At 46.7% G+C, this 26,094-nt stretch overlaps 1 protein-coding gene across 4 annotated transcripts in view; it reads right to left on the reverse strand.

Moving 5' to 3' along the window:
• Nucleotides 1–15,485: 15,485 nt before the first annotated feature.
• Nedd4 (NEDD4 E3 ubiquitin protein ligase) overlaps nucleotides 15,486–26,094 on the reverse strand; it is a 67,080-nt gene continuing 56,471 nt past the window's right edge. For 3 of the 4 annotated variants that reach the window (XM_037210955.1, XM_037210957.1, XM_037210956.1), the window contains 8 exons: nucleotides 25,511–25,606; nucleotides 25,161–25,234; nucleotides 24,613–24,673; nucleotides 23,439–23,498; nucleotides 22,305–22,412; nucleotides 21,483–21,579; nucleotides 18,655–18,727; nucleotides 15,492–18,208 (listed from right to left, as the gene is read on the reverse strand). In XM_037210955.1, coding sequence (XP_037066850.1) covers nucleotides 18,106–18,208; nucleotides 18,655–18,727; nucleotides 21,483–21,579; nucleotides 22,305–22,412; nucleotides 23,439–23,498; nucleotides 24,613–24,673; nucleotides 25,161–25,234; nucleotides 25,511–25,606 — 672 coding nt within the window. In that variant the 3' untranslated portion in view covers nucleotides 15,492–18,105. Of the gene's footprint in view, nucleotides 18,209–18,654; nucleotides 18,728–21,482; nucleotides 21,580–22,304; nucleotides 22,413–23,438; nucleotides 23,499–24,612; nucleotides 24,674–25,160; nucleotides 25,235–25,510; nucleotides 25,607–26,094 lie in introns of all 4 variants that reach the window. The other variant, XM_037210958.1, reaches the window with a different exon arrangement.

Consider the following 26,094-nt stretch of genomic DNA (forward strand, 5'->3'; position numbering starts at 1 on the left):
GTGCGCCCCCCAGGATCCGTTTATCTCTTCTTCCCCGGCACTGATTTACAAGCGCATGTCACCACACTTGGTGTTTTTTTTAATGTGGGTGGGGATTGCCCTCGGGTCCTGGTACTTGCAAGACACAGAACCACCTCCTCAGACCCCAGTCAGCGGGGAATTTTGAGTGCTGAAGAGGATGCCGTACACATCCAGGTCCATGTCAAGATTATGATAGCCCCACTTTCCATATCATGATTATTTTCATGGCCAGCATTAATAGATTATGTTTACTACAATCCAGAGCTAGACGGTGTGCGACATTGCTTTTCTCTAAACACTTCCACGTGGCTAGAACAGACACTATTTGTGCAAAAACTTCAGTTATCACAGGGGTAACGCACAGGATTTTCGGGCATATCATCCTTTTCCCACAAGAAGTATTTATCTTCCGGACGGGGAGATGTTCCCAGCGGGGTCAGTAACAGCCGCCTGCCTGTGTGTTCAGACCACACCATTCCTGACTTCTCTTCTCAGCCTGGAAAGAATAACAGACAAGCTGAGACTCAAGCTCTAAACTAGTCTAAGCTAGTGTGGCTGGATGCTGTCCCTGAAGTCCTCTGTCCCTGGAAGGGACAGCAAGCGCTTTGCTGTGGCCACCACAGGGGAATAATCATCCTAAGAGAGAAGAGACAAAAATATTTCAACTGCCTTGTAACTCTGCTCAGCTGTGAAACGAGGTGGCCTTTACAGCGGCCCCCCAGAGAGACTAAACACCGGCCAGGCTATTCTGACTGGAGAGCCATAAAGTGCCAGCAGTTAACAAGGGGCAACTCTGTAATCAGGGCTATTTATAGCGCTGGCCCCACAGGCCCAGGCCCAGAGCTCCTGAAACCGAGCAGCAGGCCAGCGGCAGCGGCTGGCTTCGCCCCGAGCTGAAGGCCCAGCGTCCAGCAGAAGCTTGGGTTGGAGGAGGCCTGGGTCTGTGGCCCTGCACACAGGTGTCCCAGCAGGGGCTGAGGCTGGGGTCCAGGCCAGAGCCTCCCCTGAGCAAGGCTCTGAGGATGGAAGCTGGGCTGGGCTGACACAGCAGATCCACCATCCTTTCTCCTCTCCTAGCCACAAATGCCTGGAAGCTCTGTACCGTCGGAAAAGTTTAAACACTTAATTTTTCTTTCTTTCCTTCCTTCCTTCCTTCCTTCCTTCCTTCCTTCCTTCCTTCCTTCCTTCCTTCCTTCCTTCCTTCTTTCTTTCTTTCTTTCTTTCTTTCTTTCTTTCTTTCTTTCTTTTTTTTGTAGCTTTCCCCTACCAAAATTAAGCCTTTGTAGCCCAGGATGGCTGTGGCTAGCAGACGTACACACCTGTCTCCTCTCCTTCGGGTCAAGTGTGTGTGTGTTCGTCGTCGTGTCCGTCCGTCCGTCCGTCCGTCGTTCCCCCCCCCCCCCCCCCCCCGCCGCCTCTTTCCCTCTCTTGCTTTCCCTGTTTTGAGACAGGGTTAGCACTAGGGTAGCCCTGGCTAGCCTGGGGCTCACTCTGTAGATCAGGCAGGTCTCACACCGGTGCCTAGCTTCCTGCCCTGGTGCACCGCCTTGCCCATTTACAGCTCTTCCCATAAACACAGACAGAAACATGAGCCGCACCCACACGTGAGTGAAGAACAACTAAAATACACAGAAAAGCTCATCCCGGGGGAGAAGCAAAATTAAATCAGGGAACAGGAGACTTAACATGAAAGTCCGTGAATATTGTCAGAGAGCATCTGTCCACCAAACAAGACAGGATACCAGAAAATAGAGCTGGCAAGATGGCTCAGTGGGTAGAGCTTTCGCCAACCCTGACAACCTGGGTTTTAATCCCTGGAATCCACAGAGTGGGAAGAGAAAACCAGCTCCCACAAGTTGTCCTCTGATCTTCACAGGCATGTCTTGGGACACCCCCTCACACCCACACACCCATACATACACACACGAAAAAAATCTTCTGAGAACACTAAAAACATAAGAAAAATAAGAAGGGCTGGACATTAAAACAATTGCTGAAGCTGGGCGGTGGTGGCACATACCTTTAATCCCAGAACTCAGGAGGCAGAGGCAGGTGGATGTCTGTGAGTTCGAGGCCAGTCTGATCTATAAAGCAAATTCCAGGACAGCTAGGGTGACACAGAGAAACCCTGTCTGGAAAAATAACACAGATTGCTGAAAGAGAAACTCAAAGAGAAAAGAAACCTCTCAGATGGTAAAATTAAGAAATGTGAAAGCCAGGTGTGGTGGCGTATGCCTTTAATCTCAGCTTTCGTAGGGGGAGGCAGAAGTAGGTGGACCTTTGTGAGGCCAGCTCTGTCTACATAACAAATTTTCCAGGATAGCCAGGACCGTGCCTCAAAAAACCAAAGTAAAATACATAAATAAAAAACATAAAATACATAAATAAAAAACATAAAATACATAAATAAAAAACATACAGCCTTGGGTGGCGGTGGCTCACACCTTTAATCCCAGCACTTGGGAGGCAGAGCCTAGGCGGATCTCTGTTGAGTTCGAGGCCAGCCTGGTCTACAGAGCGAGATCCAGGACAGGCACCAAAACTACACAGAGAAGCCCTCTCTTGGGAAAAAAAAAAAAAGAAAGAAAAAAAGAAAAAAAAACATACAAAATGGAGAGCTAGAAGACCAATAAGCCCAAGGTTAGAATGTCAAGTTCCAGAAAGAACCACAAATAGGTAGGAGAGGAGACTATGAAAGGAAAACCAGTTCTAAAGCTGACTAGCATTATGGTAACAGGTGATGCAAGAGTTAACGGACACACTGGCACCAGGGTGTCATTGGTTTGCCTAGCTTCTGAGAGGCTCCAGGTACAGCCCCAGCCTTGAACAATAAATCTAGGAAATGGACCAGGTATGGTGGTCCACGCCTTCAATCCCAGCACTCAGGAGGCAAAACAGGCAGAGCTCTGTGAGTTTGAAGCCAGCCAGTCTCTACATAGTGAGTTCCAGGTCAGCCAGAGCTACATAGTGAGAATCTACCTCTAAATAAGTAGATTTGGGCCTGGAGAGATGGCTCAGAGGTTAAGAGCACTGACTGCTCTTCCAGAGGTCCTGAGATCAATTCCCAGCAACCACATGGTGGCTCACAACCATCTGTAATGAGATCCGGTGCCCTCTTCTGGCCTGCAGACATACATGCAGGCAGAACACTGTATACATAATAAATAAATAGATCTTTAAAAAATAAATAAATAAGTAGATTCATACATACATGTATCATGAACCCTCACAAAACCAAAAATACAAGTTGTAAGTAGTTAAAGGGAGAATAAAGCTGCATATTTGAAGAGATGTGCCTTCGGGTGGTGGTCACAACCATTAACGGTAGAACATAAGAGGACAAATGTCAAAGACTCTAAGGGTAAATCATTATTAATTAGAAATCTGTACCCAACCCAACTATCGTCTGAACATTAGGACAAAGCCAAGATCCTCTGGAGACTTTATAACCTCTATGCGATCTGTGTTTTAGGAATTTACCCTAAGATGTGTTCTGGACAAACAAGGAAGCGGACTGGAGAGATGGCTCCGTAGTTTAGAGCACTGGCTGCTCATCCAGAGGACCTGGGTTCAATCCCCAGCACCCACATGGTGACTCTCAACCATCTGTAATGGGCTCCAGTTCTCTCTTCTGTCATGAGGTCACACATGCAAATAGAGCACTCATATACACAAATAAATAAATCTTTAAAAGAGAAAATAAAAAGAAAGAAAACAAGGAAGCAAACTACAAAAGGAGCCATGACTGGGTCCAGTGTAGAAGAGACTCAGGATTCCAGATGGGCTGTGAGCAATCTGTCCAGACGGAAATCCTAGAGACAGGTCTACAGGGAACACAGCCACTTACACGGGCATGTAGTTGCAAAGAGTCTGAAAATGAATGGAAACGTAATAAAGACAACTGGCGAAATAAATACACAAGAAAGCTAATAAGTTCCAGGAGAGGGCCCAGAGAGGTGCTCATGGAGGCCAGAAGAGGGCATCAGATCCCCTGGATCTGGAGTTATAATGATTTTGTCATGTTGAATCATTCCCTGCAAGAATAGGGGTGTCTTCCATTTGTTCAAGAGTACTACCGAGTTTTCCAGGAGTGTCAAATTACATTTTAAAATATACTTGTTTTCAACTGATTTCGAGGCTGTGTTGAGTTTTTAGGAATGTGATATCCAACAAGATGGAGACAATGTATGTCACATTCTCTGTGGAAAGAGAGATCTGCATCTTAAGTGGGATTCCGCCTCACACACTGAGTGATGTTTTCGAAGCCCACAGTGCGGCCGGCTGATTCCTTTGATGATGAGCTTTTTATCAACGCCAGCTGCAGAGGGAGGCGGCGGGCAACCAGGAAATGCCAGGGACACAGGGCTGTTTTCTTTTTTGGATCTGCCTCTCAGTGCTCTGCAGGAAGCCAGATCTTACCACCTAAACCACACAATTTCTTGAGAAACATAAACAGCTTCTCTCTTCTTGAGGTGAGAAGGCTGATGTAACCCACAGTCGATAATCTGAGACAGACTCTTTCAGAATAGAGTGCAGGAGGACAAGAGTGTAGTGTAGGGATGTGTGGCCCGGCCAGGCACCAGCCGTACCACAGAGGACTGTGTACACATGTGCACACATAGGCATGAACATACAGAACACACGCACACACGGGTCCACACACATACATATGTGTACAGGCACAATACATGGACACATGCATACACACACCGCACACACATATATGTATGCAAACATGCCCACGCAGAGTAGAGGGCTGGGGACCCGACTCCAGATAGAAGGGTGGCCTCCGGCCTCACAGGTCAGGCATGGGAGATTAAGGTGCACACATTAGGCCTCTACAGAGTTTGGAATCTGTCTAAAGCCTGAGTCCAGAGACCACCCAAAGAGACTGACCTCACTTCTAGACCTGCTTCTCATTTCCTCAGCGGGTGAGCAATGGTGAGCGAGCAAGCCTGCCGGCTCCTGGCTTTCCTTCCTAACTCTCAGGTGAGAATGAGGGCGTGTGCTCTTACCAACTTCCCTGGCATTCGGTGGGTGAGACAGTAAAAGGGAAACCGCGTTAGAGAGAATCAAAAGCACCATCTAAACGTCAGAGTGATTCCGAGTTGCGATCCAGCACTCTTCAGTGGCACTCACCGGGAAGAGCAGGCTACAGTCAGAGAGTCACGGGGTTGGAAACGATCCTCTCACTTGGGGGGCTGAGCCACCCTCCCAACCCTAGTACGTACGAGCGCCATTGTGTGCATGCACACGGCCAATTTAAAGGGCTAAGGGGCCGGGCGGTGGTGGCACACGCCTTTAGTCCCAGCACTCGGGAGGCAGAGCCAGGCGGGTCTCTGTGAGTTCGAGGCCAGCCTGGACTACCAAGTGAGCTCCAGGAAAGGCACAAAGCTACACAGAGAAACCCTGTCTCGAAAAAACCAAAAAAAAAAAAAAAAAAAAAAAAGCTAAGGGACTGGACTGAGGACTGGACTGGATCCCACCGGTTCAAAACACTTCCAAGCCCCATAACTTGGCAAACAGGCTTTTGAGTGAGGCGGTCCCTCACAGCTGGCAGGGCACTCTGAGGCTGAGTCAAAGGAAATAGTTATTGCTACCCTGGCAGAAATCCTATGGCCTCCAAGAAACAACATTTCTTATATTCAATTAGGTAACCCGCGTAATTTCAACCCTCACAATTATGGCTGCCCCTTAGGGTGTCGGGCAAGTGTTCTCTGTACCCGTGCCCGCGAACACTAAGCATCTTTCGGGTAATTCAATATTCAGGAGCATTTTGTGGTGTAGAATTGCAAAATTCTCCTACTCAGCAGCCCCAAGGGAGAGCTCAGGCAGATGGCGCAGTCCGGTGGCCTGTGCTGTGTGGAGAACACACTGCCTGCCTGCACCTCTGTCCTGGATGACCCCCCTGGCCCAAGACTGGCTTCAGGAGCCAAGACAAGGTGGCTGGGGTCCAGTGTGGCTCCCGCAGGCCTCGGGGGCTCTTTTCCAACTTCAGGAAAGTGTCTCTTTTCTAAGTAACCAACTCTGGAACAATAGTTGACTATGGGTACATTTGGGGCGAAGAAATTCTTTTTCCTTTGGCTTATAATTTCTTTCCCATTCTGATAGGGTCTCATGTAGTCCAAAACCTATAGGAATTCAACATGTAGCTGAAGATGACCTCGAACTCCTGATCCTCCTCCCCCCCCCTACTGCCAGAGTACAGGAATTGGAGGTGCATATCACCACACCCAGGGTATTAGTGCTGGGGATGGAAGCCAGGGAAAGCCTGGTGCATGCTAGGTGAGCTCTCTACCAGCTGAGCTGTTCCTCAGTCCTGGCGAATAACTTCTGTGTGGAACTTATTCAGGTCAGTTATTAGCAAATAGGTGGCAGTGTATACCCTTACTCTCAGGGCTCACCCTCCAGAGGCCTTTGCATCTGTACAGTTATAGTAACTCACTTCCGGGCTCTACTTCCTCTTCCGCACCACCTTCTCAAGGCTCTGAGAGCATCTCACTGTTCTTCCTGCCTGGGCCACCTGGCCTGCTTGATTTCTCTATCTACCCAACCATTTCATGGAGGTAATAGGGCTGTGTCGTGTACCCTCCCCACGTCCTCTGCGGGTGCAGGCTGGGCTCCCCACAGCAGTGGCCTCCTAGTCCTAGATGCTAGCACGAGGTAGAACAAGACTGCCATTATTTGGGGGTCTCAGGCCCAGGGGTGGGGTGGTGGTGGGGTGGTGGTGGGGTGCTCAGGCGTGGGGTAGGGAGCTCAGACACCCTCAGAGGGGAACGCAGGTGATGGGAATATGAACCCTAGCCGCCAATGGGGGTCAGGCTGCCCAAGTGAATACCCGTGTGTGCATGGAGGAGGAGTGTCTCACCAGCCTAACGGGAGATTCTGATTTCTTACCTGCTGCCCTTACGGAATGGGAGGGTCACCGAAAAGGTGCACAAATGGCCCCCACACCAGCTCTCACCGTGGCCATCGCCCATGGGACACAGGTGGGCTGTTCCCACAATCCTCTGTTTCTATTTTTCCACCCCAAGATCATCGCTGCTCCCCACCCCCCTACCCCCCACCCCACCCCCGCCGCCGCCGCCAGGAGTAACTCGTAATTATCTGTGAGGAACCCCTTGTTTTACTTCACAGGCCACACGCACAGCCGAAAATGAGCGAGCTGTTCCAGTTCAAAGCCTCCAGCTGGACCCAGCTCCCAGCCAGTGCTCCATCTGCACCCCATTAGCCCTCCTGGTCTGGTCGCATCTTGTTATTATCCTCGTAGCCAAGAAAACAAACAGATGTCTCTCCCACAGCCTCTGCCTGCCCCTGCATGTCAGAGGTTTGCTCCCAGTGACCCCTGCCACCCCCGTCCCTGGGAGCTCTTGCCTCAGACCGTTGCCCTCTCCGGCCATTCTAGTTTGTCACCTCCCGTTTCTCGCTCTTTTAGGCAAACCGCCTCGTTCCTGTTCACCTCCCAGCTGTGCTGTGCGTGGCCTCTTTCACTGAGGCCTGTTTCTGCACACTATGACAACTGGCTTCAGCATGGCTGCTGGGGACCACCTCAGCTCAGGGTCTCTCTCTCTCTCTCTCTCTCTCTCTCTCTCTCTCTCTCTCTCTCTCTCTCTCTCTCTCTGAATCTCATGTATTATCCCAGGATAGACTTGCTGTATAACCAAGGATGATCTTCAACTTCTGATGCTCCCGTGTCCGCCTCTCCTCTCGAGTGTCAGGGTTGCAGCCGGGGTGCACACCGCGGCCAGTTGCTACAGAGGATGGAATCCAGGGGTCCCTGCATGATAGGCAAGCGCTCCATCAACTGACTCACAGCCCAGCCTGAGATGGATTCGCCCCACACCCCTATTCCTCTCCGGCATGCACTCTGGCAGACGTTGGCTTGAGCTGAGGGTTCAAATTCTTCCCCACTGTGGTGGTTTGAATGAGAATGGCCCCTATGTAGGCTCGGATGTTTGGAGACCTAGTTACCAGGAAGTGGAATCATTTGGAAAAGTGAGAAAGATTAGGAGGAGCTGCTGGAGGAAGTGTGTCACTAGGGTGACCGGCTTTGTGCTGCGGGAATCTATCCTAAGAACTCAGCTGGTTATGGCAAAGTCACTACCTGGAGGGATCAGGGAATTCCTCCAGAGGAAGCCAAATCCCAAGGAGCTTTTGGTGTTACTTGGCTTGTTATATATCAGCTGTCTTCTGTTATGAAAATCATGTGTGCCTTCATAGTTTTCCTAATTGACTTTCCCCTAAGAAGGGCTAACAGCGTGGACTGATCACTCTCTGGACATACACATTCCAGGTATTTGGAGAGCAGCCTCAGGAAAGGCTTTCTCTGGAATCAGATTATCTCCCTTGGCCACTTTCAAGGACTAACAGTAATAACAGTCCACATGCAAGTCTCCTGATTTAAGGTAAATTCCACAAGGAGACACCACCTAGGTCAGGTGGACATTAAGTAATAGCTTTACACAATTTAGCTCGGACCCTCCTTTCTTACAGCCTTACTAACTTTATAGACCTTTAACTCCTTACCTAACCACTTCTAGGAATATTTAGATAACCTTCTGCACTGACAGCTATGCTCAGCCAGAACCCCAGTTCAAGCCTCCCTGTAATTATCATCATTGGCAGCATCTGGCCAGGACCATCCCCAGATGGAGGAAAGTACCTTATCAGAGATACCTCTGTACTCTCTAAGAACAGACTTAAGCATCCAGGCTACCTGTTTGAGAAGGCCTGGCAGATGTGTCAATTAAGCTTTACTTCCTCCTTTCCCAAATCTTACCTCCAGTTCCAGGTCTCCCTTTAACTATCACCAGAGGCATCTACCTGTACACAGGTTGCCTAGCAACCCAGCACACTTTCCCCCACCCTGCAGAAAAACGGCAGATAGCTTGGACAGATAGGAGCCACAGGAAAAAAAGAAGACAGTTTTATTTTCTCCCATTGACCTAGCAACTTATAGATTCTTAACATTTTCTACCAATCACGTTTAAGACTATAGTTGAGCACATAAGATCCCTCTTCTTAGATATTACCCGAATTTAGCCTTTAGTTAATTCATTTCCCCATTGGCCACTTCCCTTTGGGGTTGCAAATGATAATTAACGGTTATTGCCTCCCTATGTGATTCTTATCACCTCTCCGTTTAACCCTGGAAGCCTGGCTTTATATACCAGGACTTCCAGGGCACGGGGAGACAGAGAAGAGAAAAGAGAATGGAAGAACTAGATGGGTAAGAACTTGAGAGGAACAAACTGAAATGGGCAAGAAGTAGATTGAAGGGCAAGAAGAGAGGACTAGAGGAAGGAGATGGAAGATGAGGAAGAGTCAGATGGGGAAGAACAAGATGAGGAGAGAGAAGGAGACGGGAGAGGAGATGATATGGGAAGGAACAAGATGGATGAGAACCTAGAAGGGGCAGAACTAGATGAAGGAATTAAGATAGAACCCCGCAGACAAGTGTAGAGAAAAACCAGGCTAGAAATGAGCTAAATATGAGAGCAGAATATAAGCTTGTAACTGACACAGAATAATAAAGTATATGGACTAAGGAGTTTCATGTACATAGATTCATTTCTTCTCATCAAAGATTAATTATCAGCTGGTTGTAGATTCCCCCCTGGGAGGGGACTATTGAGGGGCTGGATAGCTTTGAGGTTTCAAAAGCCCATGCCAGGCCCAGTCTCAGTCTCCTTCCATCTCTCCGTCTCTCCCTCCCTCTCTGCTTGCAGATCAGGTTGTAGCTCTCAGCTCCTTCTCCGGCACCCTACTGCCTGCCGCCACGCTCCCTGCCACATTGGTAATGGACTGAGCCCCTGGAACTGTAAGCAGCCCCTAACTAAATGCTTTCTTTTATGAGCTGCCTTTGTCACATGTCTCTTCACACAATAGAACAGTGACCAAGACGCCCTCATACTCTGTATCAGCCTCTCACCCCGGTTGCCATTAGTATCATCTCAGTGAAGTGGAAACTGCTTCTGGGGAAACAGGAATCCCCGTCCAACCAGACAGCCATTCTGAACCTTCTAAGTGTGAACGCTGGAGCTGCAGAAAGCAACAGTCCCTAGAGCTTGGCTTGGTTCTCAGCATTTGGCTTTCCTGGAGCCTGAGGAAGAGAGTGAATCCAGCATATCAGCTTCTTGCTGTCTCTCCCTTACACAGTTCCAGCCTTCTACATCAATGCCAGAGCTGTTTGATACACACGCGCCAACCACACGTGGCTATCTGGAATGTGGCCAGTCTGAAGTGAGATGTGGTATGGTATAAGACAATACTGGACTTTGAAGACCTAATTTCACCCCCAAGTGAAAAATCAACTCATTAACATTGTATATGGATTGCATATTGAAATGGTGTATTGTATACACTGGGTTCAATAAACATTACAAATGACTCCTCATTCTATTTTTTTTTTACTTGCTTGAATGTAGCTATTAGAAAATTTAAAATTATGTATCGCATTGGTTAGGGCTGCAGTTTGGGGCCCTCACACAGGTCTCAGCATAGCTTCCAAAGTCTGTGTTATTTCTTCTTTCTCCTACCTTGGCATTGTCTACATGACTAATTACAAATCTCTTCCTGTTGGTTTTGAGACAGGGTCTTATGTAGCTCAGGCTGCCCTAGAATGGCCTATGTAGTTGAAGGTGAGCTCGAACTCCTGATCTTCCGGCATCCACCTCCCCAGGGCTGGGATTACATATGTGCACCACCATACCTGCTCTCTGACCAGAGGTTTTGACACCCCCCCCCCCAAATTCCTCTCCACACTGTCCCCCAATAGAAATGGAGCAAGCAAGGAAACTGAATTCCTGGGCGACCATGGATTCTAGAATCCTGGTAGTGACTGTCTCCCTATAATTTTTTTTTTCTCTTCTCACAATTCTTTTGAAGAAGTAGATGAGGTGAAAATGTCTCTGAATACTCCTGGCTAAAAAAACAAAAAGTTCACAACCCACACACCAGCAACACGGAAGGACGAGCACTGCCCCATTACGAGCAACAGCAACATTAAACAAGCAAACGCAGCTAGTGGCTAGCCATTCATCACCGAGAACATGGTTATCCCATCAGAAGCTAAACATAAGATATCTCACTGTCATCAGCCGGGGAGAATATTTATGCTGCTCTTGGACTGGTGCCCAGGGATGGAGTATTAACAAAGTCATTTGTCTGGGCTGCACTTTCAAGTCTAGCATCAGGGAAAACCCTGTTTGTTTAAACAGAGATTAGCTGTGGTTTGCTGAGTTTATTGCCTCTTAGTTTGAGTGACTATTCTTGACTTTCTTCTGTGTAAAATGTCACTTGTTTTGGGACTGGAGAGATGGCTCAGTGGTTAAGAGCACTACTGCTCTTGTGGAGGACCTGGGTTTGGTTCCAGGAACACACATAAGACAGCTCACAGCCATCTGTAACTTTAGTTCCAGGGGATCTGACGCCCTCTTCTGGCCTCTGTGGGCACTGCACACAGGTGGTGCACATACACACACTCTCTCTCTCTCTTTCTCTCTCTCTCTCTCTCTCTCTCTCTCTCACACACACACACACACACACACACACACACATTTTAAAATTTTTCTTGTTGCAGGGCAGAGGTGACACACGCCTTTAATCCTAGCACTTGTGAAGCAGAGGCAGGCGGATCTCTGTGAGTTGGAGGCAAGCCTGGGCTACAGAGTGAGTTCCAGGAAAGGCGCAAAGCTACATAGAGAAACCCTGTCTCAAAAAACAAAAAACAAAACAAAAAAGAAAAAAGAAAAAAAAATCTTGTTAAAGGGAAACTATTTTCAGGAACACAGACAATTTGCCTTGATAATTTTTTTTTCCCCACAGAACTTAAATTATGGTCCAAATAAGCGACTGGACAGTGCTGCCATACCTACTGTTGTGTGTTTAGTCTCTGGCTAACGGGACTAGGAGGAAGATGTCTGCTCCACAGCCACTTGACTGCAGAGGATGGTCCAGCGATGCTAGGGTGGGCAGCGATGCTAGGGTGGGAAGCCCACCCACTGCCCTCCCCTCCTGCTTCCCTCCCTTCTGGACTGTTTTTGTTTGTTTGTTTTTAACATTTTAAAAAGTATTTATTATGTACATAGCGTTCTGCCTGCATGTATGTCTACATGCCAGATGAGGACACCAGATCTCATTACAGATGGTTGTGAGCCACCATGTGGTTGCTGGGGATTGAACTCAGGACCTCTGGAAGAACAATCAGTGCTCTTATCCACTGAGCCATCTCTCCAGGCCCTGGACTCTGTTTTGACTTGGACCCATTAACTAATGCCGCAAACAGTATCAACCTTCAGATAACAAGAGGAACAGCTCTGGCCTTGCGTTTCTCTACATACCAAGGAAACACACGAGGGTTAGGTAAGGTTAACCTCAGGCCAATCTGCCCTCCATGGTGTTGAGACAAAGCATCAGGGACTTAACTGAGGAGTGACTGGAGTGTTGAGTACCACCGGTTGGTGTTTTGAGTCCGTTTATGCAGCCTTGTGTTGACAATGTACAGAGTGTCCTCGTTAGGGTTTCTTGTGCTGTGATGAAACACCAGAACCAAAGGCAACTTGGGGAGGAATTTATTTGGCATATGCTTCCACATCACTGTCCATCATTGAAGGAAGTCAGGACAGAAATTCAAGCAGGACAGGAACCTGAAGTTGGAGGCACTGCTTACTTATAGAACCCAGGACTACAGGCCCAGGGGTTTCCTCACCTACAATGGGATGGGCCCTCCCTCACTACTCACTAAGAAAATGTCCTACAGGCTTGTCTACAGCCTCACCACCACCCAGACTTTCATTTGTTTGTTTTGTTTTTCGAGACAGGGTTTCTCTGTGTAGTTTTGGTGCCTGTCCTGGATCTCGTTCTGTAGACCAGGCTGGCCTCGAACTTACAGAGATCCTCCTGGCTCTGCCTCCCGAGTACTGGGATTAAAGGCGTGTGCCACCACCGCCCAGCCCAGCCCGATCTTATGGAGGCATTTTCTCAATTGAGGTTCCCTCCTGACTCTAGCTTGTGTCAAGTTGATATAAAACTAGTTAGCACACTGCGCACTACACAATTAGACACCTCAGTGTTTCATATTTCGGGTTGTGAACCCAGCCTTTCATGGCTAAGCCATTTTTCTCATCTGACTCGGGTGTTTTTAAAGCAGACTCTCCAGTCCTTCCCTTCCTGTCTTTTAAACTGTGAGGAGGAAGGTTTTCCTTTCTTTCCTTTCGAAAGAAGAGCAGCATACCCGAGTAATTCATTCAGTTTCATTCCTTTTTTCCTCAACTCCTTACTTCTTTGAAGAATATTTGTGTTAAGGTATCTTCACAAATACAAGTTGTTTAATTACCAATGATAATACAGTCAAGTTGTTTTATCATCCATGCCAATATCATTGGTGCAGCTGGCAGGAAAAAATTCCTGATCTTCGTAGGAAGAGAAAAAAATGCAAGTGTAGTAGAATACTGTAAGGTGCGTTATTTTGTTTCTGTTGCATTTGTTTAACTCTGTGAAGCTGTGTTACTGTGCCTGTGTAAAACACCTGATGGTCTAATAAAGAACTGAACGGCCAATAGCAAGGCAGGAGAAAGGACAGGCGGGGCTGGTAGGCAGAGAGAACACATAGAGGGAGAAATATGGGAGGAGAGATCTAAGATCCAGCAGCCAGAGGAGGAGGACTCCAGGGACCAGCCACCCAGACACACAGCAAGCCACGGAGTAAGAGTAAGATTTATGGAAGTAAGAGAATGGGAAAAACCCAGAGGAAAAAGGTAGACGGAATAAGTTAAGGAAAGCTGGCTAGAAACTAAGCTAAGCTGGGCGTTCATAAGTAAGAATAAGATTCTGTGTGTGTGATTTTGGGAGCTGGGTGGTAGGCCCCTCGAACAAAAAGCAAAAACATGTAATAGGTTGTGAAAACAGATTTCAAGGATCACTGATCAATATGTAAGAGAGAATTAGGGAATGGAAAGATGGCTGAGTGGTTGAGCACTGAATGCTTTTACAGAGGACCTGGGTTTGATTCCCGGCAGCCAAACAGTGGCTCACAGCCATCTGAAACTCCAGCTCCAGATGATCCAGTGCCTCTGGCCTGCAATGACACCCTCATATGTATGCATATAAACACATACATCACACACAACTTAAACATCTTTTAAAAAATCATTAATTTCAACACAGTATCTTTTTTTTTTTTTATTGAGAGGGGAGGTTATTGACCAGAGCATGGTCAACGTCAGTGCCTACACCACTCAAGAAAATGACACCTCCTCCCCCAGCAATGAGTAGCCATCCGGGAGTCTCCCAGGGAATCCATTTTTCTCAGTGACTAAGAACACTTGCTTTTGCAGAGGACCTGATTCAGTTCTCAGCACCCACATCTGGCAGCAGGTCACAACTGTAACTCTGGCACCAGGGGATGTGATGCTGCCTTCTGGTCTCTGAGGGTACCTGCTCTCAGGTCTGTTATACACAGACATGTATAAATAATTAAAATAAACGCATAGATGCAGAAATAAAAACCAGTCTTTTTTTCTTTTGTAAGGAAAAGATGCATGAAAAGCCTTCTGTCCCTAAGCTGCCCAAATGTCTGCAAAACTTACGTAAATAATCATTAACTGGGTTATTGGTATTCGTGTGTATCAATGCTCAGGTCACATAGCCCAAAAAAGTGACGGGAAAAGCAGTGGAGGGTGCCTGAGTGGGGCCTGATACAATTTCCAAAGATGTTTTTTATGAGCAAAGGGAGAGTACTGTGAAGATTGACAGAGGCATGAGAGAGAATCCAAGGGCCCAGGCTTCAGCCTAAGGAAGGAGGGGCTGGGCACTAGAGGGCGGAGTTTGGGTAGCTCCTTATTTTGATTGACAGATTAGGTCACCTAGCACTTTTCCCACAATGCACCTGATTTTAGTCCTATGCACACCCATTATGCAGTCTCAGATGGCAAATAGGGTACTCTCCCCAATGTTTACTAGAAGACATAGCTTTGCCTTACTGCGTAAGCTCCCCAAACCAGTTCAAGCCAGACCATGCCTTCTAATGGTATGTTGGGTGTACACATGGATACTGACTAAATCTGATTTTTATCAGGAACAAGTAGAATGTTTAGCCCAAGGCAGGTGAGACTCCAAGGGGTGCTGGGGTTGCTGGGTGTGTTGTCTGGAGAGGGGTCTGTACACACAGTACACGCAGAAGGAACTAGACTTGAATTGATCATTATAGGAGGATATGTGTAACCCCAAACCAAATGGGGAGCACAAAACTGCCTCCTATGGTTGCCTGCCTAGAGGTCGGAGGGCAGCTCTGTGAAGTGGAGCTAGGCTGTCCATCAGAGTTAACTGTGGGAGACATACACATACACACACACACACACACACACACACACACACACACACACACGCCAAGTCCGTCTTGAGAACCTGAAGATGTCCCTCAGTAAAGTAGGCTGAAGACATTTCTATATAAAATGAGCCACGGCTTTGTCTTTAAAATTAGAATAGAACTTTATTTGTGGAATTGAGATTTGAAAATGATTTTATAGTTTATGCAATAGATTTTGATACATTAATCTGGATATACATTTACCATAAGAAAAAATTTAAAAAACAAGGTCAAATAGCTTATCATCAAACCCAATTGTGTTTAACTTGATAATTGTAAGGAATAACTTGGGCGTTATAAATTAAAAGCTAAAACAAATGGCATTGGGGTTTGCATTATTAATGCAATTTAGTGTGTTTCATTTGTTTGGGGGGCAGAGAATTAGAGAAAATGAAGGCTAAAGTACTTTTCTAGAAAAGTCCAAAGCCTTCACTTCATGAAAGGGACCCCACAACTCCCCAGCATTAGGATGTCATTGAGACAGTCACGCAGACTGGCATGAGGGACTGTGTGGGGGAGGGTGCGCCTGGACTCTGACACCAGGTTCTAGTGAAGTCACTGACCATCCAGAGGGATACCGGCCTAATGAAAAGAAAGCTTGTGTTTCCTAAGCTCTGCTGTCGATGTTCTCAGAGATGGCACTGAACAAGTGTGTACAAGTCTATCTCAAAAGACAGTTTTACCCTTAGTTCATACAATGGGGGGACATTCCAGATAAGACACCAGCCCATATTAGTGTTGCTTTGCCACTGTAGAGAAAGTGAACTCTGATGCTAAGATCCATACATGAATACGACATATGCCAGCACGTATTTGGGACCAGTGATGGCCTTTTACCCTCCCCCAATCTAGATCACTGTTTTGGGTGAACACACTCACTGGGAGGAAGGGCAGCTTGGGCACCTGACTCAGACTCTGGTAGAGGCCAGCAGGAAAGCATTCCAGAACTTACAACAGCCTCAAAGGACAAAGGGGTGGGCATAGTTATTCGGCTATATAGTCAAGTCACTGGAGCCAGAGTGCAGGTTCACAGATGGTCAATGATAAAATCAAGACTGCACAGATGGCCGGCCATGCCTGGCTGACTTGGTAAAGACACTTGGGAAGCAAGCATGCACTGGCATGGGGGTTACTTCCCCTGACACACATGATGCTGTGGCCTATGCAAAGTGTTTTGCTACAGTCACTGAAATCCCTACCATGCGCTGACAGGCACTTGTCTTGTTAGAACCAACAAGCTAAAGCCAATGGCCCCATGTACTTCTGACAGCTCCCACAGGGCATTAAGCGGCATCCACAAGGTTTAGAAGACACGCTTACATTAATTTATGCAAGCACATTGAAAAGCAGACTTAAATTTTGTCACACCAATGAAAGGATGAATAAAGGAGTCTGGGCACACGTGCTCTGCAGGCGGAGCGGGACCTCGCCTCCCTCTCCTCCTGCCTTCCCAGACTGCTCACTCCGACTTTCTCACTGTTTACAAAGTCATCTCCGTGTCTCCAGGTCCCTTGCGGATGAAGAAGGAGCTGATTTCACTGGTGACAATATTATCTTGGGCCCTGACACACAGCTGGCAATGTCTACGTGTGTTGATTCATGCATGGGTTCTCTTCCTACACTTCAATGTGGTTCTCACCACCTGTAGCATTTGCCTCAGGGGTTTTTGACTTTTAATAAAACATAATTCTCATAGTAAACAGTATTTTTTAGAAAGCATAAGAAACCTGGTAACAAATTTATACAAATTATGCATTGAACTACTCTTTGGTTATTTTAAACAAATCCTTTTATACTAATGTGATACTAAAAATATAAAAATGCAACTACAGAAATTCGCTTAATCTGTAAACATAATGAACTCCGTAAACACGTATGTACTACGTGACTGCAAGCGTGAAGTGGCTGGTAAGGGCAAGTCATACATGTAACTCGGTTCTTCACGGCATGCTTAGAAACACTGCTTTGTGGAGCTTGTTTTGTGTTTGGAGGAATTCTAAATACACTAACACATAGTAACTGCAGCCCGTGACTGAGCCTTGAGGACGCACAGGCAGGAAGGAGGCCCTAATATTCACTACACATTGCAAATAAAGCTTGCTCCACTAGTCTTCTGAATCGCTGGAGATTCAAGCTGCATGCTAACAAATGTGAAATACATCCGAGTGAAGAGTAATACTTTTTTTTTTTTTTTTTTTTGCAAGTGACTTAAGTGACTAAAAACATAGTGACACATCTTCCAAAGTTGTCCCAAAGATCTAGGCAATAAGGTACACTAGGCAAGTTCTACAGAATAAGTAGCGACAAGAAACACTAAGTGTGTCGCAGTTTACTCATATTGAAGACTATCTTTGTCCAAATTTCATCTCAAAAAAGCATCGAATTTTTCCACCGGATACTCATTACAGATATTTCACAGTTGGAATCTCAGTAGTTACAGAAAGATGTGCCTAGAAAGATGAGATACGGTCAGAACTCAGGCACACAGGACTGAAATGTCCTGTTGCGTGAACCCTAACACCAGGACAAAACGGGACAAATGACCACTTCAGTATGGTGGTGGCTGAAACTACGGATACACTGTTCTCTGGTCTCTAGGAGGAGCCAGCAACTACCTTTAGAAGTACTCTGGAAAATGGTAAGATGCAATTTTGCTTTTTGCTTTTACTTAAAAACTAGGGTGGTTGAGACACCATAGCTTGTTCCTTCCTTATAATCTAATCGACCCCATCAAAGCCCTGAGTGTTCTCAATCGCCATCTGAAGCTTATCCGAAAGTTCTTCAAATGACTCATAGGGCGGCAGGTCCAGACGATTGAAGCTGAAAGGGTGGAGAGGATCTGGTTAGGACTGACAGCGATGCAGGAAACGTCCCCATGGTAACTGCAGTACCATTGCTACTTGTCAGGAATATGTTCCATCACTGCTCACAGAGGTCACAACAGGCAGGGAGGATTTCCTGATCCCTATGCAGCCTCGTATTCACACCTCCCCCTCCTGATAGGTGGGTTCCTTGACTGTGTTAGCCTCCAACATGGAATGTTCTAGCACTTTTTCCATCACCCATGGAATGGGGGCAATATGTATGGCCGACAGTTCAGATGGGCTTCTCTGTCCTTAACTATTTGGATTTTGAGTCCAAGCAGCATGGGTTTCTGGGTTTGTGTTTGTTTCCTCCTCTCTTCTAAGGCTGGCACACACCCATCCCAAGAGAGCATCCCGGGCTGCTCCTAGACCAATAAGGGGGATCTCTGCCCAGTTACTCACCAGGTATGCGCCCTCGGCAGCTTATCAGGGGTGCCCCACTGTTCAACTGTGAAGGACTGTGGTCCATTCGAGCCTATGGGAAAGATGAGTTTCTGTGGTTTAATATACTTTATCCACAAGATCCAAGACATTGCAAAAACACACTTTTCCTATATACAGAACTTGCACACACAGAAGTCTGCTGTGCTTGGATTCACTGGTGAGTTGTAAACAAACTGCCCGCCATTTCATTTGTGAGTCTGGCGCTGGTCTGCCCCACTGGGGACACCTGCAGCTAATCCTGACCCAGCTGCACCTCCAACGAGGATTTTCTTCACAAGAGGAAGTGAAGACGTTTGTTTCCCATCGAAAAAATTTGTCCTCTCCTTTCTTATATAACTTCACTGTAAAACTTGAAAAATAACTGAAGAATGTAGGTCATGCTTATCCTAGATACTAAGTCTGGGGAGGGCTCTTTCTGTGTTTTTTTTTGTCTGTTAGGCCATAAAAGCACTTGACTACTGAGCCGGTCTCAGTCTTGAGCTTTAAAAACTTGAAATAATATTTACTATTTTGCGTGTGTACCTTAGTGTACATGTGCTAAGGTGCGTGTGTGCAGGCCAGAGGACAACTTGTGGGAGTTCTCTCCACTTTGTGGGTTCTGGACTAAGGTCATCTAGCTTGGAGGCCAGTGCCTTGACTGCGGAGAGATCTCAGGGGTCCTGTTTTGTAGTTTGTCTGTTGTTCAAGACTGGATCTCACCCTCAGTCCAGGCTGGGCTGGTCCTCACAACATAGCTAAGGCTGGCCTTAAACGTTTTTCCACCCTCGTCTTCAGATTCCCAAGTACTGGGATGGTAAGTGTGAGCACACACACCAGATTCTGAAGTCGTTCTGAGCATGTGCACACTTGTATACAGCAGTGGTTCTCAATCTTCCTAACACTGTGACCCTTAATGCAGTTCCTCATGTTGTAGAGACCTCCAACCATAAAATTATTTTGTTACTACTTCATAACTGTAATTTTCCTACTGTTATGAGTCATGATGTAAATATTGATATTCAGGATGATCTGATATGCAACCCCCAAAATGTCAAGACTCAAAGGTTGAGAACCACTGGTACAGAGCACTTTACGTACATGTGAGCCTGTTACATGATCTACAATTGTTCTCATGACGGACATTATAGAAACTGCCTTTCTTTTTCAGTTTGCAGTTAGCTCTCTCTAATCCTCAACACCCCAACCGCCAGATAATCAGGCTCACATCCTGATCTGTGACTTTCCATTCTCCTTACATCTCAATTACTTCCAAATGTGTGGGAACAGCTGCCTGAAGCAGGGAGAGGATATTTATTATTCTCAGCAGTAAGTTTTCTCCAGGAGTAACTTTATATTTCACCCGTCATGATCAGATTCACAGCTAGACCTTCAGGGCCACGCCCAGAGCTCAGCTGTGAGGAGCCACACTGCTCTTGCTGAGAACCCAAGTTAGGTTCCCAGGACCCACACTGAGGGGCCCATAACCTCCTATAACTCCAGCTCTGAGGGATCCAGCACGCTCTTCTGGCCTCCAAGGGCACCAGGCAAGCACGTGGTGCACAGACTCACATGAAGGAACACACCATTACACATAAAATGAAGTGAAAAAGAGAGGGCGCTGTGGTCTTCTCTGGGGTCCCGGCATCTCCCACAGGAATGAAGAGCCTACTGAGACTCGACCCCACAGCTCACAACAAACCACAAAGAGAAAATAGGATTCCATGATCAAGAAAGCTTTGTAAAACCTGGGGTTTTGTTTTTAACAAGTTCCAAAGAAATCGTTGAGTTCTTCCATATCTGCAGAGAATGTGTCAAGACCCTGCGGACACCTCAAGTGGTGGATAGTATGGAGCCACATTAGCTGGTGTCATGCGTACACGCACACCTCATACTAACAAATAACGAAGGGTTTCTCTGTGTAATAGCTCTGGCTATCCTGGAACTCACTCTACAGACCAGGCTGGCCTCGAATACACAAGAGACCCGCCTGGCTCTGCCTCCCGAGTGCTGGGATTAAAGGTGTGCTGTGTGCCACCACCGCCCAGCTGATAATAATTCTTATTGTATATTGCTTTACTACGTTAAGAGACTTTTCCTTCTTAATTAGACAAAAAGGGGAAATGTTAGAGCAATTCTGCCACCGGGCCGCTAGCCAACTGCCTGGGAATGGCGGTGACTGAGGAAGGGGTAGTCCTTTTTTGGAGCAAGGAGGAAGCAGCAACAGGTCTAAGTGGAGGCCTGCAACTCTGTTCAGGTTCCCCATTTACTATTTAATATCTGTGCACGGATTTTACACTTTAATAAACAATAAAAGAATTCTTTAGCCGGGAAGCAGTGGTGCACGCCTTTAATTCCAGCACTCAGGAGGCAGAGGCAGGTGGATCTCTGTGAGTTCGAGGCCAGCCTGGTCTACAGAGAGAGATCCAGGACAGGCACCAAAGCTACACAGATACACAGAGAAACCCTTTTTAGAAAAATTTAAGCAGTGGCTGTCCTGGAACTCACTTTGTAGACCAGGCTACCCTTGAACTCACTGAGATTGGCCTGCCCCTGCCTCCTAAGTGCTGAGATTAAAGGTGTGCGCCACCACTGCCCGACTATGCCCCACATTTTAACATTAGTTCTGGGACAGACTCCTGTGCTTGCCAGGTGTGCACTTTACCAAACAAACTGTTTTCTAAGCATTCAACTTTAACTTTTAAAAATTAAGCAAAACACCGTGAAAATGGAGGAAGCCTAAAGACTTCTTGGCCATGAAAATGAGAGTCAACACCTGCATTTCTGAGAGATCTACACAGATAACTTACCATAGAGTTCAGCAAACCCATTCATAGGCACACGGGATGTGCCTGTAACAAACTGAAGCAAGCGAATTCTTTTTTCTGAGTCCATCATTAAAACAGCCTGAAAAGCAGAAAGACTTCTGTTAGAGGAGAGTCCTAGAAATGACAGAAAAATTATCCAGAAAAAAAAAAATTAATAATGACTAATTTTGTTCTTCTTGTTCTCAAAAACCTTATTTCCAAGACCTAATTTCTCTAGGGGCTGCAGAGATGGCTCAGTAGCTAAGAATGCTTACTGCTTTTGCAGAGAATTTGGAATCAGTTCTCAGCACCCACATGCTGGCTCACAACTGTCTGTAACTGCAGTTCCAGGGGAATCTGGCGCCCTCCTCTGGCTTCTGCAGGCACTGCATACATGTGGTGCACAAACTCATTCAAGTGTATACACACACACACACACACACACACACACACACGCACGCACGCACGCAATTAAAAACAAACCTTTAACAATTACATTTATTGACATTACTGAGTGGCATACGTATAAGAGAATTTAAAGGAGCCATGTTGTGGGTTACTACAAGCTCTTGAAAGAATCCACATGTTGGTAGAAAGCTAATGTGTCTATTTCAGCTCATTTAGCACAATTCTGAATGTTTTCCCTACTTACCTCTGAATAACTGGGAGGGTGGAATCACACTCAAAGGCACATCATACAAAATTAAAAGTTACACCTGCTTGGCTGGTGTGCTTTTCTGGGTTACCCCTGTGCTATGCACACGGAAAGTTATTCTAGAAGTGGCATAGTATAATTGAATCTACTAACAAGTAAGTTCAGATTACCTTCCAGAACCACTGGATGACCTGGTGGTTTGGGCTGTAGCCATTTTTGTACTTTGTATGATCCTTCCAGTCGCCCACATCCACATCTCCCAGACCACACATGAGAAGCTGTAAAAAAGATAACATATAGTCAGAACCTCCAGCAGGAAAACTGGTACAGAGCTCTGCTGTTTTTGTTTTTCTGAGATAGGGTATCACAGTGTGGCTCTGGCTGTTCTGGAACTCATTATACAGATCAGGCTGGCCTCAAACTCACAGAGATCTGTTTGCCTGCCCCTGCCCCCCACCAATCCTGGGATTGAAGGCGTGCACCACTATGCCCAGCCAAGACTCTACTTTAACATAAAATATTTCTCTCTTCATCGTTTTATTCTATTTCTTTACTCAGTCACATATGTGGTGGCATGTGTACGCCTTGTTTTGAGTGTGATCTATTTTATCTACTCAGCCGTGTGTGTGCCTTGTTTTGAGTGAGAAAGTCAGAGGATAGCCGGTAGGAGTTGGTTTCCCTCCACGGATCACACTCCAGCTGTCAGGCTTGTTGGTAAATGCCCTTCTTTCCTGAGCCACCCTGGTGGTTCTCCAGCTCTCTTTTTAAAGTCAGGGTCTCCTGTAGTGCTGAGGTTAGCCTCGAACTCCTAACATAGCTGAGGATGACACTGAGCTATTGACCGGCCTCCAGCTCTCAAGAGCTGGATAATAGGTGCGCATCATCATACCTGGTTTCCTGCTGAGGATGGAGCCAGGGCCTCATGCACACTAAGAAGCCTTCTCCCTCCTCTCCGTACACTCTACCACCCCACCAACAGCTGCATACTCGCCCCCCAGTCCCTCTCCACTCCTCGGCCACCTTCTTTCTCCCCGCCCCCCAAACCCGTGGTGCTGAGGACTGAACTCAGGGCCTGGAATTCTTAACCCTGAACTACATTCCCAGTCACACACAGAAATATTTCTTTTTTTTTTTTTTTTTGGTTTTTCGAGACAGGGTTTCTCTGCGTAGCTTTGCGCCTTTCCTGGAGCTCACTTGGTAGCCCAGGCTGGCCTCGAACTCACAGAGATTCGCCTGGCTCTGCCTCCCGAGTGCTGGGATTAAAGGCGTGCGCCACCACTGCCCGGCCCAGAAATATTTCTTACCTCCAATTCATTTTCATCGAATATCTTGATGAGATCCTGGGGTATCAGTTCAAAAAATCCCTGCAAGGAAAGGAATGTGTCCCAAGCTGGTTAGCAGGCTCAGCCCCACGCGTGAGCAGCCTGCAGCATGGAAGCACTCTGCCTTCTACAGAGGCCGCCATACACTCGCGAGCTCTTCACTGGGACCCAGTGAGACAATGAGGCGCCCTGGTCAGCATGCTCTGTCTTTTTCTCAAAGCCTCCTCCTCTCTCACCATCCTTCTTCACAGAACAGAGGAAAGACTGAGGCTGAACAAAGCCGAGCCCCCATCCTGGCCACGCCTCCTGCAGAGGTGTCTGCAGGCCTCATCACCTGCTGCGGCTTCCTCAGCTCCCTCCTCCAAACTATTCTTCACCCACTGCAGTCTGTCCAAGCCAGACCTGCCTTAAAGACACCTCGCTCTTCTTCCTTCACAGCCAGGACACACAGTAGGTAAAGTCAAATCCAAATGTTCACACCCCAAGTGTCCCTCCACTACCTGCCACCTGCACTGACCTTGGAAAAGCCAAAGGCAACTTTGCAGCTGCCTGTTAAACACTTCCCATTTCTATCCTCTGTGATTTTTGTCTGCTTCTAAAAAATTACAATTGTGTGTGTGTGTGTGTGTGTGTGTGTGTGTGTAAATGTATGTGCAATTTTTTTAAAAAACATGACGTGAGGTTGTAGGGTTTTCCCATTTCTACCTAACAAGGCTAGATACAGCGGAGCTGCCACACCCACCCAGCATTTACTTGGGGGTTCTGGTCAGCATCTCCCCAGCCTTCTCAGTGTTTGCTGATCAGAATGACTGTATTTCAACAGATTACCTCCTCCAGTAGTATCCTGTGAATGTAAATATACGCCTCGGGCTGGAGTACACACCGCTCTTGCGGAAGACCTGAGTTCGGCCCTAGAACTATGCTGGCGGCTCACAACCGCCTGGACCTCCAGCTCCAGGGGATCCTTCACTGGCCTCCACAGGCATGCATGTGCACACTATTTTAAAAATATAAAATTAAACTAAAAACATACTGAGAGTGGCTTAAAGAGCCCGCCACATCTTATCTGTCTCAGATCCAATGAGGTCCAATACTCGGAGTTATGGGAGGGTGGGTCCTTTAAGTTACGGGAAGACAAGCAGACGATCATACTTACCTCTTTGAAAGCAGCCATTTGCTTCTGGATTCGGTTCACAAATCGCCACTGTATAACAAGGCTGAAAGGAGAATAAAAAAAAAAAACAAACCAAACAAGAAAAACATTTTCTCTCCCTGCACATAAACCAAGAAACATCTTTTTTTTTTTGTTTTTGTTTTTGTTTTTCGAGATAGGGTTTCTCTGTGTAGTTTTAGTGCCTGTCCTGGAATTCACTCTGCAGACCAGGATGGCCTTGAACTCACAGAGAGCCACCTGCCTCTGCCTCCCAAGTGCTGGGATTAAAGGGGCACAGCACCACCGCCCAGCGCTTCAAGAAACACTTTTAAGACAGGCTTACTCCAGTTATAACAGACAGACTAGTTGGGACCACCACAAAAGCTGAAGAGACACAGGGAGAAGTAAGGTGTGTTTTTTTCTAAGAACATTGAGATTCTGGCCACGAGGGAAGAGAGAACGAGTTAAGAAAAACCTTCTAAAACAAGGTGTGTGGGGGGGAAAGCAGCAGAGAATTGTTCCTAGGAAACACTTAGAAACAAATGACTCACTAAATATACTCCTTTTTGTTCTTGTTGGTGACAACAATCTCCGAGCCTCCAGTTTTCAGTTCATGTTGATGTGTCTAAATTAAACATGATATGGAAAAAAAAAGTGTACGTGAGTTACACCAGAAGCCTGGTGTTTTAAATTAAATCCATTCAAAAGCTACAAGCTAAGAAAACTGAAATATTAGTTGTACTAAAATGAATACAGAATGAGCCACCGTCAAAGCCCAAATACTGGCTGAGAGAGAGCTTTGCGACCAGAGCTCAGAGAGTGTCTCGGGTGCGGGACGGTGCATACGCTTAGGTGACAGCATTGCTTTTGCAAGCGGTGGATGATCTCAAAGTCTACAGACCTGTCCAAAGAGTTCCTCATCTATGATAAATCTGAGGTCCAGCTCCGTCGGGTCATTCTCAAGAATCCAGCGCAGTGAACTGTAATATTCACTATCCTTGAAGGGAAATAACATTTTAATTAATTAGTTTTGCAGTGCTGGGAAGTGAACTCAGGACCTTGTACATCACAGGCAAGTATATCCACAGAGCTTCATGGGAAAGCTGCACTTAAAAACATCTGTATAAAGATAGCTGAACGTCCACACCACTACATTGGTGCTGCTGGGGAGCTGGCAGTCAGGCAAGTGCTGGTTTCCCAAGCTTGAGGACCTGAGTTTGGATTCCCTAGCACCCATATGAAAAGCTGGACACAGGGCATACACCTGAAACCCCAGGCCTAGGGAGGTGGAGACAGGAGGATCTGAGGAACTCAATGGTCAGCCAGCCTGGCCAAATCAGTAAACTCCAGCCGGGTTCAGTGAGAGACACTGTTTCCAAGAGTAAGATGGAGAAAAAGGGAAAGACAATGACATTGGTGTCTGTTCTCCACCAGTGCAAACCATATGCGTACACATATACACACAGTGCATGAGGATGTCTACAC

This window comes from Peromyscus leucopus, chromosome 14 (assembly GCF_004664715.2).
Source record: "Peromyscus leucopus breed LL Stock chromosome 14, UCI_PerLeu_2.1, whole genome shotgun sequence".
NCBI lineage: Eukaryota > Metazoa > Chordata > Mammalia > Rodentia > Cricetidae > Peromyscus > Peromyscus leucopus.